Raw genomic sequence first — 15475 nt, 5'->3', positions numbered from 1 at the left:
TGATGAAAGAACTGAATTTATAATTTAATTATAAATTAACTAGTACCATCTCCACACACACACACAAATTTATGGGTAGGGAAAGAGGTAAGGGGTGATTTGGGTTTAATCTTATTCCCCCTTCTTTCATTGCTTTTAAATTCCTACAACAATTTTTGTTTTCATTCTGACTGTGATGCCATTTTCGTTCCAAACTTTGGATTGCAAATCATAAGGGAGTTGCATGTTGCAACCAGTGTTTTTCTAAGGTGGAATCAAATAGAACATAGAGTTTATTGAAACGGGTTTTGTGAAATTTGAGTGTGTGTACTGGGACATGCACTAGATTACAATATAAAATCAACTTATGGATCATAGTTTTTAAAAAGTTGGAGGAGTTCCTGTCATAGCTCAGAAGAAACAAACCTGACTAGTATCCATGAGGATGCAGCAGGTTCAAATCCTAGCCTCCTCAGTGGGCTAGGGATCCGGCGTTGCTGTGAGTTGTGGTGTAGGCCAGTGGCTACAGCTCTGATTCGACCCCTAGCCTGGGAACCTCCATATGCCACGGGTGCAGCCCTAAAAAGACAAAAAAAAAAAAAAAAAAGTTGCAAAAACTATTGTTGGTATACTGTTTCTCTTTGCAATGTTCTAAGTTTCTATAAAGGCATTAATAAATAAATTCGGTGATGTGGGGGCGGGGAGCATAACAGAAGTACAAACAAGATTCAGACTTAACTCCAACCCAGGCTGCCCACATATTTAGTGGCTGGAGTTCAGCCTCAGACAAGTTACTTAACCTCTGAAACCTTCTATTTCTTCATTTACAAAATGATGCCCGATTCTAAAGACTAGAAACAATATTTATAAGGCACTTAGCATATAAAGTGAGTTCAAGAAATGGTAAGCTGCTCTTATTTTTTAAATCAAATTATAAATATAGCAAAGAGTTCAATATTTAACGCCCAAAGGAATTATTTTATAAAACTATAATTCGCCACATAGTTCATCCACATTCAGACTGACAAGGCACTGAGCTTGTTCAAAGCCCATTGATTTTGTGTCTGGCTCCTGAACACCTCTCCTCATTCCTTACTTCACCCCACACTCAGTGGCTTCGTCTCTGCTCTAGAACAGACCAGCTTTACCTATGGGCCTTCACACATGATGTGTCCATTGCCTGGAATGAGCCAGACATCAGCATGACTGCTGTTTGCTTTCATTCAATCTCTGCTTACATGTCATTTCCTCTGAGAAGATGTCCTGATTTACTCTTTTAAAAATAAGTCCTCCCATCACATTATACCACCTTACCCTACTTTATTTTTCTTCAGAGCACTTGCACATATTCATGTTTGTTGTCTGTCTCCTCACTGTGATGTTCTGCTTCCTCTTGACTCCCAGTATCTAGAATAAAGCCTAGGAGTTCCCATTGTGGCTCAGTGGAAACGCATCTACTCTCCATGAGGATGCAGGTTCAATCCCTGGCCTTGCTCAGTGGGCTAAGGATCCGGCATTGTGGTGTAGGTTGAAGAATCAGCCTGGAGGCCAGCAGTTACAGCTCTAAATCGACCCCTAGCCTGGGAACCTCCATGTGCCGTGGGTACAGCCCTAAAAAGACCAAAAAAAAAAAAAAAAAAAACCTAGTACAGAGTAGCCACTCAATAAAAACCTATTGGATGGATGAATACCTGGTTCCAGAGGTAGGCGTTTTAGTTTTTTATAACCAAGTTGCATATTTAAACTGAAAACATGAAATCAACTTTATAAATGGGAAGCAAATAAGCTATCTGTATCCCGGGAACAAGAGGAGGAGCAGAGAGTAGCCTCAACTAAACAAAATCTGGGAGTTCCTATTGTGGCTCAGCAGGTGAAGGACCCAACATAGTGTCCATGAGGATATGGGTTCGATCCCTGGCCTCACTCAGTGGGTTAAGATCCAGCCTGCCGCAAGCTGCAGTGTAGCTCACAGGTGAAGCTTGGATCTGGCGTTCCTGGGGCTGTGGCGTAGGCCTGCATCCACAGCTCCGATTTGACCCCAACCCAGGAACTTCCATATGCCTTAGGTGCAGCCTTAAAAAGAAAAGGAAAAAAAAAAAAAAAAAGCAGAACCTGATTCCCCAACCTACCTTTTGCTTCCTTCATTGTCTGAGAGACAATTCTTCGGAGTGTCTGATCAGCCTGATGAAGAACGCTGGTTGAACAGATGATTCTGTCTGTTTCCTAGGTGACAGACAGTGTGGTTGGAACAGTTACCCAGTTTTGCAAAAGAAATGGCTAAAGTATAGGTGAGGCATACATGAAGAGCCTGCAAGAAAAGTAAAAGTGGCTTTTCTGTCCCAGGTATTCTTCTAAACAAAACAGAACCAGCTGTAAACTGGGTTCCACGTAGGCAGTGGCATGTTGGTAAATGTCTAAAAATGGGCTCCCCAGAGAAAAACACACAAACCTGTGTATACTGCTGATCAGTGTCTAGGGTGTAAATCTGCCCATTCTTGCCACTTCAAGCCACCAACATAATGTCAACAGGCTCCAATATTTCTGAAAATGTAACAGTTGGCTTTGCCTAGGCTGTGCGAGTTGTATCAGAGGCTGGGTGCTGGTGAGATGCTGAGGCGGGGACAAAGCATCTCTTACCAGTTGTTCACACTCTACACTCGGCTCGAACAGATCTTCCTACAGAAAGTTCCTTCTCATTTATACTAAATCTGCACTGAAAGACTTACCTTTTGTTCCACATCATCCTCCACGCATTTTATCGGATTTTCCAAAGCAGTGAGCAATAAATCAGTCAGCTTCAGGCTATAAGAAAAGACAGGATAAAATAAACCCTGGAGTTCCCATCGTGGCGCAGTGGTTAACGAATCCGACTAGGAACCATGAGGTGCAGGTTCGATCCCTGCCCTTGCTCAGTGGTTTAACAATCCAGCGTTGCCGTGAGCTGTGCTGTAGGTTGCAGATGCGGCTCGGATCCTGCGTTGCTGAGGCTCTGGCGTAGGCCGGGGGCTACAGCTCCGATTAGACCCCTAGCCTGGGAACCTCCATATGCTGAGGGAGCGGCCCAAGAAATGGCAATAATAAAATAAATAAATGAATCCTTATATCAAACATCTATATTTATTTGTTTGTTTTTTATATATTTATTTTGCTTTTTAGGACTGCAACCAAGGCATACGGAAGTTCCCAGGCTAGAGGCTGAATCAGCCTACATCACAGCCACAGGAACACAGAATCCAAGTCGTGTCTGCGACCCACACCACAGCTCACGGCAACGCTGGATCCGTAACCCAACGAGCAAGGCCAGAAATTGAACTCACATCTTTATGGATACCAGTTGGGTTCATAACCTGCTGAGTCAGAAGGGGAACTCCTCAAACATCTGTTTTTAAAGAATTTGTGTTTGTGAATACTAAGCGGCATACTAGAGGAATAAAAGTGGTACATCCACAATTTGAAACAAAAGGGAAAGACGGTGATTTGGGAGCTAGCTTCTACTTGTAAAATTCAAATACAGAAGCTCAAACAAATTCTAAGCCCCCATAAATCCCCTCATGTAAAGAATATTAATTCCCTAAGGCTCCTACCAATAAGTTTTGAAAGGCATTCCTCTCTTTTTTCCCTCATTAAAGCCTGAACTTTAGACTCCTAGAACTTCACATTCCCTAAAAGCTGCTCGGTCTTTATTTTCTGGCTTCTGCTCATTTACTGGATGCGTATTTGCAAAGTTCCTCACTGGCTAAGGGGCCACTGAAGGTGGAGGTGCAATTCGATCATTCATCTAACAAACATTGAGCATCTTCACATACGAAAAATACTGTACAACTATGCATGCGGAACTACGTGCTAAGCTGGGGGTGTTTTAAGGTCCCTACCTTCTCAGCCTGATAATGTAATAGAGGCAAATGATCAATTAGTTCAATCAGTAGAACAATCATTTCAGACAGCGACAGCGAACGGGTGAAGACAATAAACAAAGTGATCATGACGAGAGTGGCTGCGTGGCTGGCGTGTTTCACACTCCTCACATGAGGCAGGACGGTCAGGGAATCTGGTCGAGCTTAAGTACACGGGAGGCGGAGAGGGGGCAGTGAGGCCCATGGCTCCGGGACAAGAACAAGCTTCTCGTGGTCAGGGAACAGGGAAAACTGGCTTGGTTGAAAAGGAGCAAGGGGAGAGAGCCTGGACATGAAACTGGGAAGTTAGTGGGGTCAGAGCTCCTAACTTACGGTAGAATTTGGATTTTACTCAGAGAACAAGGAACAGCAAGGAAAAAATGTAAGCCTGGAGCTCAGTGAATTAAATCTTCACCTCAAGATGCTCAGGTTCTGAGAGTGAGCGAGAATGCGATGGCACCAAATCTTGGCTCTGCCTTTTACTACCTGAATACACAACTTACCCAGGCCTCGATCGTCCTATCATAAAAGGGGGATAGTTGTATCTACCCTTAAAGGGTTGTTGTGAGGACCGAACGAGTTATGCATATGAAGTGTTGAGAACACACCCAGGACACAGTGTCTGTTCAGCAGCTGTTGCTGCTAATAGTAATAGTAGTAGTGGTAGTAGTAATAGTAGCAGCAGCAATAGCAATAGTAGCAGTAGTAGTGACGATGGTAAAAAGAAGTAGTCATAGTAGCAACAATAGTAGCAAGAGTAATGGTAGGAGTAGGAGTAGTAATAGCAATAATAATTAAGAGTGGTAATAGTAGTAACCGTGGAAGCAATGGCAGCAGTAGTAATAGCATTCGTAGCCACAGCACTGAAAGTAGTAAGAGTAGTAACTGCAGTCTGGTAACAGTCGTAGCAGTCGTAGTAATAGTAGTAAGAGCATTCACAGAGGCCTGGGAAAGGTATATTTGTCGCATCATCTCTCAATTTCCAATTCAGGGCCACCAGACTTCAGACAGCCCCTTGACAGTTGTGCTGTGGTTACTCTGAGCCAAGTTCTTAAGACCAAAGACAAAACTGCAGATTATGCTCAGGGTGCCAGCCAAGCCAAGCTCACACCCCTCCTTGCTTTTAGCAAGAACTGGCCCTGAAAACAGCCATGATAACCTCAGGCTGGTCTCATGGGGCGTCGCAAGGCCTCAACCAGCCATTCAATCCGAAGGCAAACATTGTAAGCATTCCAGAAAGAGTAGCATCAATTGGCTATGCGCCCGCCTGCTCAAAGTTTTAAAATATCATGAGAAGTCAAATTTAGAAATCTCAGCAGTAGCTTATTTCATAAACCCTATAGTTATGTAAATCCATTTTTTTCAGTATGTTAAAGTATGTATTACAAACTGCATGAAAACTGTATCCTGGGAACTAAACATTTTGAGGCATGAGTTTAAAAAATTAGCCAGTTCCCTTCTTGGCTCAGTGGCTAACGAACCTGACTAGGATCCACGGGACGCAGGTTCGATCCCTGGCCTTGCTCAGTGTGTTAATGATCTGGCCTTGCCATGAGCCGTGGTGTAGGGCACAGACGCAGCTTGGATCCCGAGCTGCGTGTAGACTGTGGTGTAGGCTGGCAGCTGTAGCTCCAATGTGACCCCTAGCCTAGGAACTTCCATATGCGGTGGGTGTGGCCCTAAAAACCAAAAAAAAAAAAAAAAAAAAAAAAAAAACCCAAAAAACAAAAAACTTCTATCTATTTATTTATCTGTTTTGGCATTTGGAAGTTCCTAAGCCAGGTTTCAAACATGAGCCATTACAGTGACAACACTGGATCCTTAATCTGCTGAGCCACCAGGAAACTCAAAAATTAGCCTTTTAAAAATCACTTATCTCCTCTGACAAGTCAGGCAGGAAGAAAGGGCTGAGGGCAAGGTACCTCTAGAATTGTGCCATCACACACAATATCCGCAGGCTGCGTGTGGCTAGTTAAGTCTAAAGTAATTAAATTAAGATTTCAAATCCAGGTCACAAATTGCATTGGCTGTATTTCAAGTGGTCTATGGTCTGTTGCCTGAGGCAAGCAGCTACCATCCTGGGCAGTGCAAATACAGAACGTTTCCATCGTAAGTGAAATTTCTATTTGAAATGGGCTGAACTAGAACTCTCCAGAACTCTAAAGACCTATTTCTGGAATGAAATGCAATAGACACCACAGCCACAAGGCTCACATCTACGCAAGCAGCATCACTACAGTGAGGTTTCAGGCAGAATAAGGATTCAGTGCCAGTTCCACTCCTTTTCTCTAAGAAAACTACTGGGCAACCTATTTATTTATTGTTATTTTTAATAAGATAGGCATTCTTCATGCAGCTGCCTGATGTGGGATCTCAGTTCCCAGGTCAGGGACTGAACCTGGGCTGCAGCATCGAAAGTGTGGAGTCCTACCCTCTAGGCCACCAGGGCAACCCTATCTAGCTGCACTGCCTCAGCAAGGGTATCAGTGACATGCCCTACTCTGAACTCCCTGCTCTGACCCCTGGAAAACAGCGTCATTTTTTCCCTTTCTTTTTAGGGCTGCACCTGCAGCAAATGGAAGATCTCAGGCTAGGAGTCCAATTGGAGCTGCAGCTCCTGGCCTACGCCACAGCCACACGAGATGCAAGCCACCTCTGTGACCTACACCGCAGCTTATGGCAACATCAGATCTTTAATTCACTGAGTAAGGCCAGGGATTGAACCCGTATCCTCATGGATACTAATCAGGTTCTTAACCTGCTGAGCCACAATGGGAACTCCAAAACAGTATCATTTTAACAAGAGTACACATTTGCGAACGAACTTGGCCTCACATCTCAGCTGTCACTTAGCATCTCAGTGACCCTGCGCAAACTGAACTTCCTTGCTCAGTCTCCCCTTCTACACAAAGGGGAAGTAACAACCTCTCCAAGGCCTGCGTGAAGATTAAGCGAGTGGATGGATATGGGGAAAGCCCGCAGCACAGGGCCTGGCTCTGCGGGGCACCCGGTGAGGGACACCGTTGACAGACTACCTGGCCTCTGGAGCACATGCCAGGCTCTGAATTGTGAGGCTGTTGTGTTCCCAAGCATTTTTCTCAGGGTTGGGCTTTTCTATCTTGCCTCCCATCAGGCGGATGGTCTCGGCAGGCAGTGGCTGTGGTCTCCGGCCATTCCTCTGTAAGCAGGTCTCGAGAGAACAATCGAAAAAGAGCTGGCAAAAGCCTAACGAATCTGAAAGCAATTCGAAACCACAAAATTACAAGGGTACTATTTTCCCTCAATGTGAAATAAACATACTAAACAAATTATTCCACCTGCAGCAGGAATGACCATTTGCAACAGTGAACATGGAGCCCTGAAAATTAACCAAATCCACATAAACCTCATGATCCAATTAAATTCTCACTTTATACAGCAGTATTTTTTTTTTTTCTTTTTTTGGCCGTGCCCGCAGCATGTGGAAGTTCCCGAGCCAGGAACTGAACCTGTGCCACAGCAGCATCCTGAGTCACTGCAGTGACAACTCCAGACCCTTAGCCACTAGGCCACCAGTAGTAATTCTGATATGCAAATGTCTCTGTGTGCAAGAAAAAAAAAAACGCTTTAATTACATTTCCGAGCCAGCTGATAGACTTCATATCTCATACTTTGATAATAAAAGTTGTCATCTAAAATCAAAAGCAAAGGTCTAGAAACAGCAGTCTTCGTTAAGAGGTACTGAGACTGGGCCTCGAGTGCTGCACTAGCTATCAGATCTTGATCCTTCAAGCAGGTTATAAAATCTTCCCACATGGCTTGAGTCCTACTGGGTGGGGCAGACATCTGACACCCAGTAATGACAGCCAGCAAGAAGCATTCGAGGTACTTCAACAGTTCCTGGCGAAGCAACTTCCACTGGGATGGCTGCAAGAGACCGGAGAATTGCAATTTACATTTGGCTTTAGCCAGCAGGGCAGTCATGCCTCACCACCACCCTGTCCCAAATGATAAGTTTCTGGACCACTTGGAGTTCTCTAGACATGACCCGTTTTGTCATCCTCCACGTATTCATATACGCTGTTCCCTCCACCTGGAAAGCTACTCAGTGAGCTCCTGTCCTCTGTAAGCTCTTCTCAGACTCAACCACACAGAGGGCAGCTCAGACCCTCCCTTCCCTATCATGACACCCTGTTCTGTGTATATTGGGTCTCTATCCTAACAAGGTTTCCATTGTTTAGGCATCTCTACCTCCCTGCTAGATCAACGGTCCATTGTATACCCAGCCTCCAGCAGAGGGTCTGGCACCTAATAGATGCTCCAGCAATGTATATGAAATGACTTAATTAGTGAATACATGAAAGAATGAAAGGCTGGCTTATCATCCAGAAGAAAGGCAGAACCAAAATCAACATCCTGCCAAAATAAAATCAAGATACAGCAAAGGCTTATTTCAGTATGGATCAACTGAAAGCTTCTTGGGTCAAGATGAAAAGACCTCAGGCTGACAGCAGGATTGGAAGGGGATAGGGAAAGACGGAGGAAACACGGTGAGGGGGAGAGAATAAACAGCTTAAAAATACAAGAAATCTTTAGCTGCTCACGGGCTCTGGAGAACAGTAACATAGTTATGAGGTCAAGGCTGGACAGAAAACACAGGGACAGGAGATCAAGGCCACTTTCCTGCCTGCCCATGGCTTCCCACATTGCTGAGATTATAGCACATATGACAAACACATCAGCAAAACCCACCAAAAGGGAACACGGGTCACTCCCTAAAAGGTGAGATATCTCACTCATGGTGACTAGATGAGCCCCATGGCCTTTGTCTGTAGGGGAGACTGAGAAAAGGACAAGAAAAGTGAGGGAAACCCAGCAAACACAACAATCTCAGTCAACAACTTGGAGCTTCCGCCGAGTAGTGAAAATACCATACCTAAGTAAATCCAGTGCTACCAGGGGCCTGATACTGCATTTACCTCACAATTAACCAAGGATGGGGAAGTATATAACTTCTCTGGAGAAGCCTGAAATTTTTCCATGCACCAAATGGACTGTATTTTTGCATTTACACTTATAGAGTGGAATCACATATTTGCAATTTAAGTGAATTCATTTACATTCAACACTAAACGACAAACATAACTATTTAAAATGTTCAGAATATATCGATCAAAGAGGATTTTCTCTAGAGTGAGCCTGAGAATGGCGACAGGAATCTATTCTCCCCAGAAGACTCCATTTTCTCATGCTTCTCCAAGGAGAGGGACCTCACTGTGCCGAGGGTGATCTGAGGGCTTAAGGAGGAGCATGACCTTGGAACACCAGGTTGACCCCTACATACAAGCCTAATACTTCATCTGGTGGTCAACAAAGAAACAGCCATTTCTTCCCATGCAGGCAGAGGCAGGTTAACAGTGAAAAGCACGAAAATAAAGCGAAAAGCACGAAGATAAAGGCCAAGCCCCTCATTTGCATCTACTGTCCTAGGAGGGACGTCCGTAAGTACTCTATTACTTATAATTTTGCCTTCTTTTTCTTTTAAAGTGTTCCCCAAACTGCATAGCATAAAACCCCACAAAACCTGGATTCGCCAGGCTGGGTGTTAAACTGGCTCTATTGGAATTTTGAGAGATTCTCTCCCTCTTTTCAAAACAACCTTCCCCAAAAGCTTTCAAGAGGATATTTGTCTTTTGGGGGTTTCCACATTGCATGCTGACTTCAGAACCTAACTGGATGCAGGTGGCTGTTTGTATCTGTTTATATTTCTGGTCAACTTATTCTGTGTTAAACCGGCTCCACTTTCCCTCGGATTCCGGTCTCTCCTGAATCAGGGATGCACCGCGCCTAACAGGTGTTCTTCAGTCCACGGATCCGGGAGCTGGTACACAGCCTCCGCGACGCAGCCTAGGCCCCGCCCCCTCCGTACTGACCAATGGGCGTGCAGTCACCTCCTCCAGGAACACGTTCGGCATGACGTCATCATAGGCGACGACGCCCACCGCCCAGCCCTGCTCCAGCTGCAGCCGGTGGCGGAGGGCACGCGCGAAGGTTGACTTTCCGGCTGCGGGCAGGCCACAGAGGACGCATAGGCCTAAGTTCTGCGACCCCTCGCTGCGCGCTCCTCTGGCGTCCTCGCCGGTCTTCATGCTGCTGAGAAAGACGGAGGCGGCTGGAAGCATTGTCTGCGGAACGGTCCGCCAGCCGCGCACGCGCAGTCTCCCACCGCTCTGGTGCGCCGCCTGGTGGCGCCGTGGAGGAAAGGGCGAGTCTTCTAATCCAAAAACCGTGAGAGGTCGCGGTTTCCCAAGTCGTCTCCTATGGTCACCTGCACCGCTGATGCGGAGCTTTCTTGAGGCGAGTTTGAGTTTCCTAAAACCTGGACTTTCCCAAAGAGCCAGAGAGTTGGATTTAGTCTTCAGTTAGAATCATCCTTCCTGCCGGAAACTTGCAAACGGCGAGGATCTGCGCCTCTGCGCTGTTTCTCTTTTTAACGCTGAATTCCCCTGATCAGGAAAATCGCCTGAGAGACTTTAAGCTTCTTCCTGCAGCGGTCTTTGGGAGATAAGTTACTGGAAATCAGGGAATAGGAGCCGAAGCTGACCCTTGACTCCGCTGCCCCTCCCACATGAGATCGGTGGAAGGGCGAAGTCAGTATTAGTTATTGCGCCCTAGCGCCGCCCGTCGGCACCAAGTGTGAGGAAGTAATGACCGAAAAGGGCCATCCCTGGGTATCAGTTCCAGTGCATTAATGGAGAGCATATTAGGTGTTTTAGGGTTGAAACAAAAAGACATGCGAAGCTATGGAAAAGCATAAAACCAATTCTTTCTGCGGGGATGTATAGAAAAGTTGAATTCAGATTCTAGCCTTACTTTAGAGGATTACTTCATAGTCATAAGGAGGTAAGTTCAAAATGTGAACAAGTGAGGTGAGAATCAGTATATACTGAAGGAAATATAAAGACCCCAAATGCTGGAGTTACCGTCGTGGCTCAGCGGTTAACCGAATCTGACTAGCATCCATGAGGACACAGGTTCCATCCCTGGCCTCCCAAAGTGGGTGAAGGATTCTGTGTTGCTGTGAGCGGTAGTGTAGGTCGCAAATGTGGCTCAGATTCTGCGTTGCTGTGGCTGTAGTGTAGGCCAGCAGCTACAGTTCGGATTCGACCCCTAGCCTGGGAACCTCCATATGCTGCAGGTGCAGCCTTAAAAAGAAAAAAAAAAAATCCGAATGCTAAATCTGATATATTTATGATTACAGAGCATGTACATATAAAAATCTCATTTTCGTTCTCTTAGATTGAAGGTGAGCATTGAGTTCAATCCACATTTCATGGCATTTCTTTTTTTTTTTTTTCTTTTTGGCTGCCCCTCAGCAAATGGAGTTCCCAGGTTAGGGATCAGATCCCAGCCACAGTTGCAAACTACACCCAAGCTGCAGCAGTGACAATGCCAGATCCTTTAACCCATTGTGTGGGGCCATGGACAGAATCTGAGCCCTGGCACTGCTGAGATGCTGCCAATTCCATTGCTCAGGAACTCCCGTGGCATTTTATTGTCATAAACCCAGTGCAAGAGCCCTCTCCTTAATTTTTCTTTTTCATCACTCGTTCATATTCACACTCATTTCCTCCTTTCCTCGGCAACCTTTTTTCTTCTCATTTAAACGTGGTTATTTTTGTTAATTTATTTTTTAGGCTATTTTTAAAGGATTTTAGGGTCACAGCAAAATTAAGTACAGAGTTCGCATATATCTCTGCCCCCCCCACCCATACAGTCACTTCCACTGTCATTATCCAGTGTGGCACCTTTGCTTATCAATGAATCTACGCATCGTTGCTACTCAGTCCATAGTTCACGTTGGGCTTACTCTTGGTGTGTACCTTCCATGAGTTTTGGCAAAGGTATGATGTCATATGTCCACCATTATAGTGCCACTGCCTTAATCCTCTTCATCTCTCCTACCCTTGGCAAGTGCTTAACTTTGTGCTGCCCCCATAGTTTTGCCTTTTCCAGCCTTGTGGTTGGAGTCATAGTCTTTTCAGATTTGCTTCTTCCACTTAAGTCTTTTCATGTCTTGACAGCTTGTATGCTTTTAACACTGAATGACATTCCATTGTCTGATGAATTAAGTTTATCCCTTCACCTACGAAGGACATCTTGATTGCTTCTAAGTGTTGGCAGTTATGAATAAAGCTACTTTACACACCTGTTCAGATTTTTGCATGGATGTAAGTTTTCCACGTATTTGGGTAAATACCAAGGAGCGTGATTACTAGATCGTATGGTAAGAGTATGTTGAGTTTTGTAAGAAACTGCAAGACTGTCTTCCAAAGTGGCTGTACCGTCAAAGAATGAGAGTCTCTGTTGCTTCATATCCTGTCAGCGCTTGGTGTTATCAGTGTTTTTAAGATTTTAAATATTCTAATAGGTGGATAGTAGTGTAACTGAGGACCCTATGGGGCCTTCCCAGAACAGGCCCTCCTCCCCCATGTCCTTTGCCGGCTGTTTGCAGAAAAACTTTAGTGTCCTAGGCCTTCCCTGAGTTCCAAAGAATAAATTTAATTAGAAAAGTGAGAAAATGCAGAAAGGAAAAGAGTTAAGCAAGGCAAAGTAATGGCTTTGTCATTTAACAAATCAAGGATCTTTAGTTCCTTCTCAAGGACTATATATAATATTCTGAGCCATATCCTTTGAGCTGTTTTGCAGATACTGGAACCACAACCAGGTGGAAGAAGTTAACTGTATGCTGCCCACAATCCCAGAGCCCCCAGAAGGGTTGGAACCGGAAGGTTGATGATTCTGACTCCCAATGACCTCACCACCAGCCAACCAGAAGACTGTCCACGTGCTGGTATACACCCCACAACCCCCTCCCTCACCTGTCTTTTAAAACCTTTTCCTGGGAGTTCCTGTTGTGGCTCAGTGGTTAATGAATCTGACTAGAATCCATGAGGACATAGGTTCAATCCCCTTGCTCAGTTGGTTAAGGATCCAGCGTTGCCATGAACTGTGGTGTAGGTTGCAGACACGGCTCGTATCCTGCACTGCTGTAGCTGTGAAAAGTAAAACCTTTTCCTGAAGGCCACCAGGGAGTTGGGGCCTTTTGAGCAGCACTTGCAGGGACCCTTTGCTTGGCGCCCTGCAGTAAATGCTGCATTTTCCGTCACAACCTAGTGTCATAGACTTGGCTTTACTGTGTACAGGTAAGAGGACTCAGGTTTGGTTTGGCAACAGAAGTATCTCCTATTATTTCCATTTTCAATACCCTAACAATACATGAGCTTGAGCATGTTTTCGTGTGTTTACTTGCCATCTACATACTGTTGGCCCTGCATACCTGTGCGTTCCATACCTGCAGATCCAGCCAACTGCAAATCAGAAACATTAGGAAAAAAATTCCAGAAAGTTTCAAAAGCAAAATTTGAATTTTTCCCACGCTGGCAATTATTTATACTCCATTCACATTGTATTTACAACTGTTTACATAGTATTTCATTGAATTAAATACTTCAAGTTCACTAAAGTGTACAGGTTTTTATAAGTTGTATGTCAGTACTACACATTTTATGTAAGGGACTTGTAAATCTGCAGATTTTGGTATGCATGGGGGGTCCTGGATCAGTCCCCAGCAGATGTCCAGGGATGACTATCTTCTTTGGTGGGGTTTCTCTTCAGATCTTTTGCCCATGTTTAAACTGGGTTGTTCATTTTCCTACTGTTGAATTGTAAGGGTTGTTTTGTATATTTTGGATAATAGTCCTCTATGAGATACGTCTTTTGCAAATATTTTCTCCCAGTCTGTGGCTTACCTTCTTGCTCTCCTGACAGTTTCTTTGGCAGAGTGAATTTTTTCATTTTAATTAATTCCAGCTTACTAATTCCTCCTTTCATGGATCTTGTCTTTGAAGTTGTATCTAACATATCATCACCAGGAGTTCCATTGTGGCTCAGCGGCAGCGAACCCGACTAATATCCAAGAGAATGAGGGTTCAGTCCCTGGCCTCTCAGTAGGTTAAGGATCCCCAGCGCCGTGAACTGCAGTGTAGGTCAGACATGGCCTGTACTTGGTGTGCTGTGGCTGTGGTGTAGGCTGGTAGCTGCAGCTGCGATTCCACCCTTAGCCTGGGAACTTCCATATGCCACAGGAGCAGCCCTAAAGAGAAAAAAAAAAAAAAAAATCACAAGCCCAAAGTCATCTAGATTTTTTTTTCTGGGTTATCTTTTATAAGTTTTATAGTTTTGCATTTAGCAGTAAGGTCTATGAATAGATCTGAATTAATTTTTGTGCAAGATATAAATCCTGTGTTTACATCATTTTTTTTAACACACGTGGTTATCCAGTTTACCTCCATTTTGTCGAAAAAAAATTTTTCCCATTACATTGCCTTTTCTTCTTTGTCAAAGATCAGTTGACTGTATTTGTATGAGTCTGCTTCTGGGCTCTGTATTCTGTCCAATTATCTATTTGTCTATTCTTTTGCCAATACCACACTGTCTTGATTACTGTAGCACTATGTGTTTGCTTGATACTTGTGTACCAAATACTGTGTTAAATGATTCGGATTCGGACGTAAATAAAAGATATTTTCTGTTAAGAAAAAAGAGCTCATAATTTATTTGAGGGGAAAAAGAGAGAAAAATAAAATGTCCACAGTGCAGAGACAAATATAACTACAAATTTAAAAAATTTACATTAGCTGTTCACATTATGTTGTACATAAAAACACAACTATCATAGGTAAAACTGGTCAAAAGCCAGCTTCCCCTTAACCTGCAATCTACTAGTACAACATATCCCTGGAGGGACTTTAAACATCCCTCAAAATTCTATTCCACATAAAAATAGGTAATTTTTATTTTAAAAAGCAATATTCAAAATGAGTTGTGAATATATTATGTAAAATTTTTGCTCAGTTACTTCTTCAGAATGTACCAGTATCATAAAAACATAAAAAAAAAAATCCAATACTTAGCCTTGATGCCACTTTGTTCCATTATTAACTTACCAAAAGAGTTGGTTCACCTAGACCTTAAAACTCTAGATAACAATCTAAGTCCCCAAAAATGCAGGATAAAACAATCCCATGAAATAGGTCCACTGTGAAAGTTCTTTTATGACAAGTATTCTGAAGCTGGAGAGGATTTGTGTACAGATAGCATGTTATTCATGTTGGTTACCTTTTCAATCCACCCTTTTACTGGATTCATTCACATTAGTGTACATTACTACAGATCCAAGCAGAATAAGGTTAATTTTTAAAAACATGTTGGATAAAACCCATACAAAGAAAAGCTCCTTGCAGTTTTCACTAGTTCAATGGTGTAAAGTAATTAATGACTTGTTGTAAAGACGCACAGTGGGCAGTAAGGCATGGTTATGTGGTTAGTACCTACCTTACCCCGACACTTATGTTTATATTTTTAAAGAAATAAAAATTTTATTTATTCTCTTAACTATGACTCTAGGATAGCAACAGTGGGCAGAGATTGGGAAACAAGAAAGGCATGTAACAATAGTGGCGAGTTTCTTTTTTAAAGCTGTAAATACTATCTCCTAATAAAACCCTACTATTCTCCCAACTTAAAAATAACTGCTGTTACTAATGCAAGAATGTCCAGTT

General features: G+C 43.7%; 1 protein-coding gene and 1 long non-coding RNA gene across 2 annotated transcripts; one reads left to right on the top strand and one right to left on the bottom strand.

Annotated features, from left to right (window-relative positions):
* On the bottom strand, positions 556 to 12562 carry PSTK (phosphoseryl-tRNA kinase). Its single transcript, XM_005671515.3, is given in 7 exon segments — positions 556 to 1202; positions 1204 to 1250; positions 2109 to 2202; positions 2706 to 2781; positions 6908 to 7106; positions 7487 to 7778; positions 9785 to 12562. Coding segments are annotated over 7 exon segments (1032 nt in total). The 5' UTR covers positions 10034 to 12562; the 3' UTR covers positions 556 to 1127.
* On the top strand, positions 9836 to 14456 carry LOC106506141. The gene is made up of 2 exons (XR_001301248.2): positions 9836 to 10754; positions 12561 to 14456. It is a non-coding gene; the product is annotated as an uncharacterized LOC106506141 (long non-coding RNA).

The sequence above is a fragment of the Sus scrofa genome, chromosome 14 (genome assembly GCF_000003025.6).
Source record: "Sus scrofa isolate TJ Tabasco breed Duroc chromosome 14, Sscrofa11.1, whole genome shotgun sequence".
In the NCBI taxonomy this organism is placed as follows: Eukaryota; Metazoa; Chordata; class Mammalia; order Artiodactyla; family Suidae; genus Sus; species Sus scrofa.
Note: the sequence above shows the minus strand (reverse complement) of the source record. Positions and strands in the feature narration are given on the sequence as shown.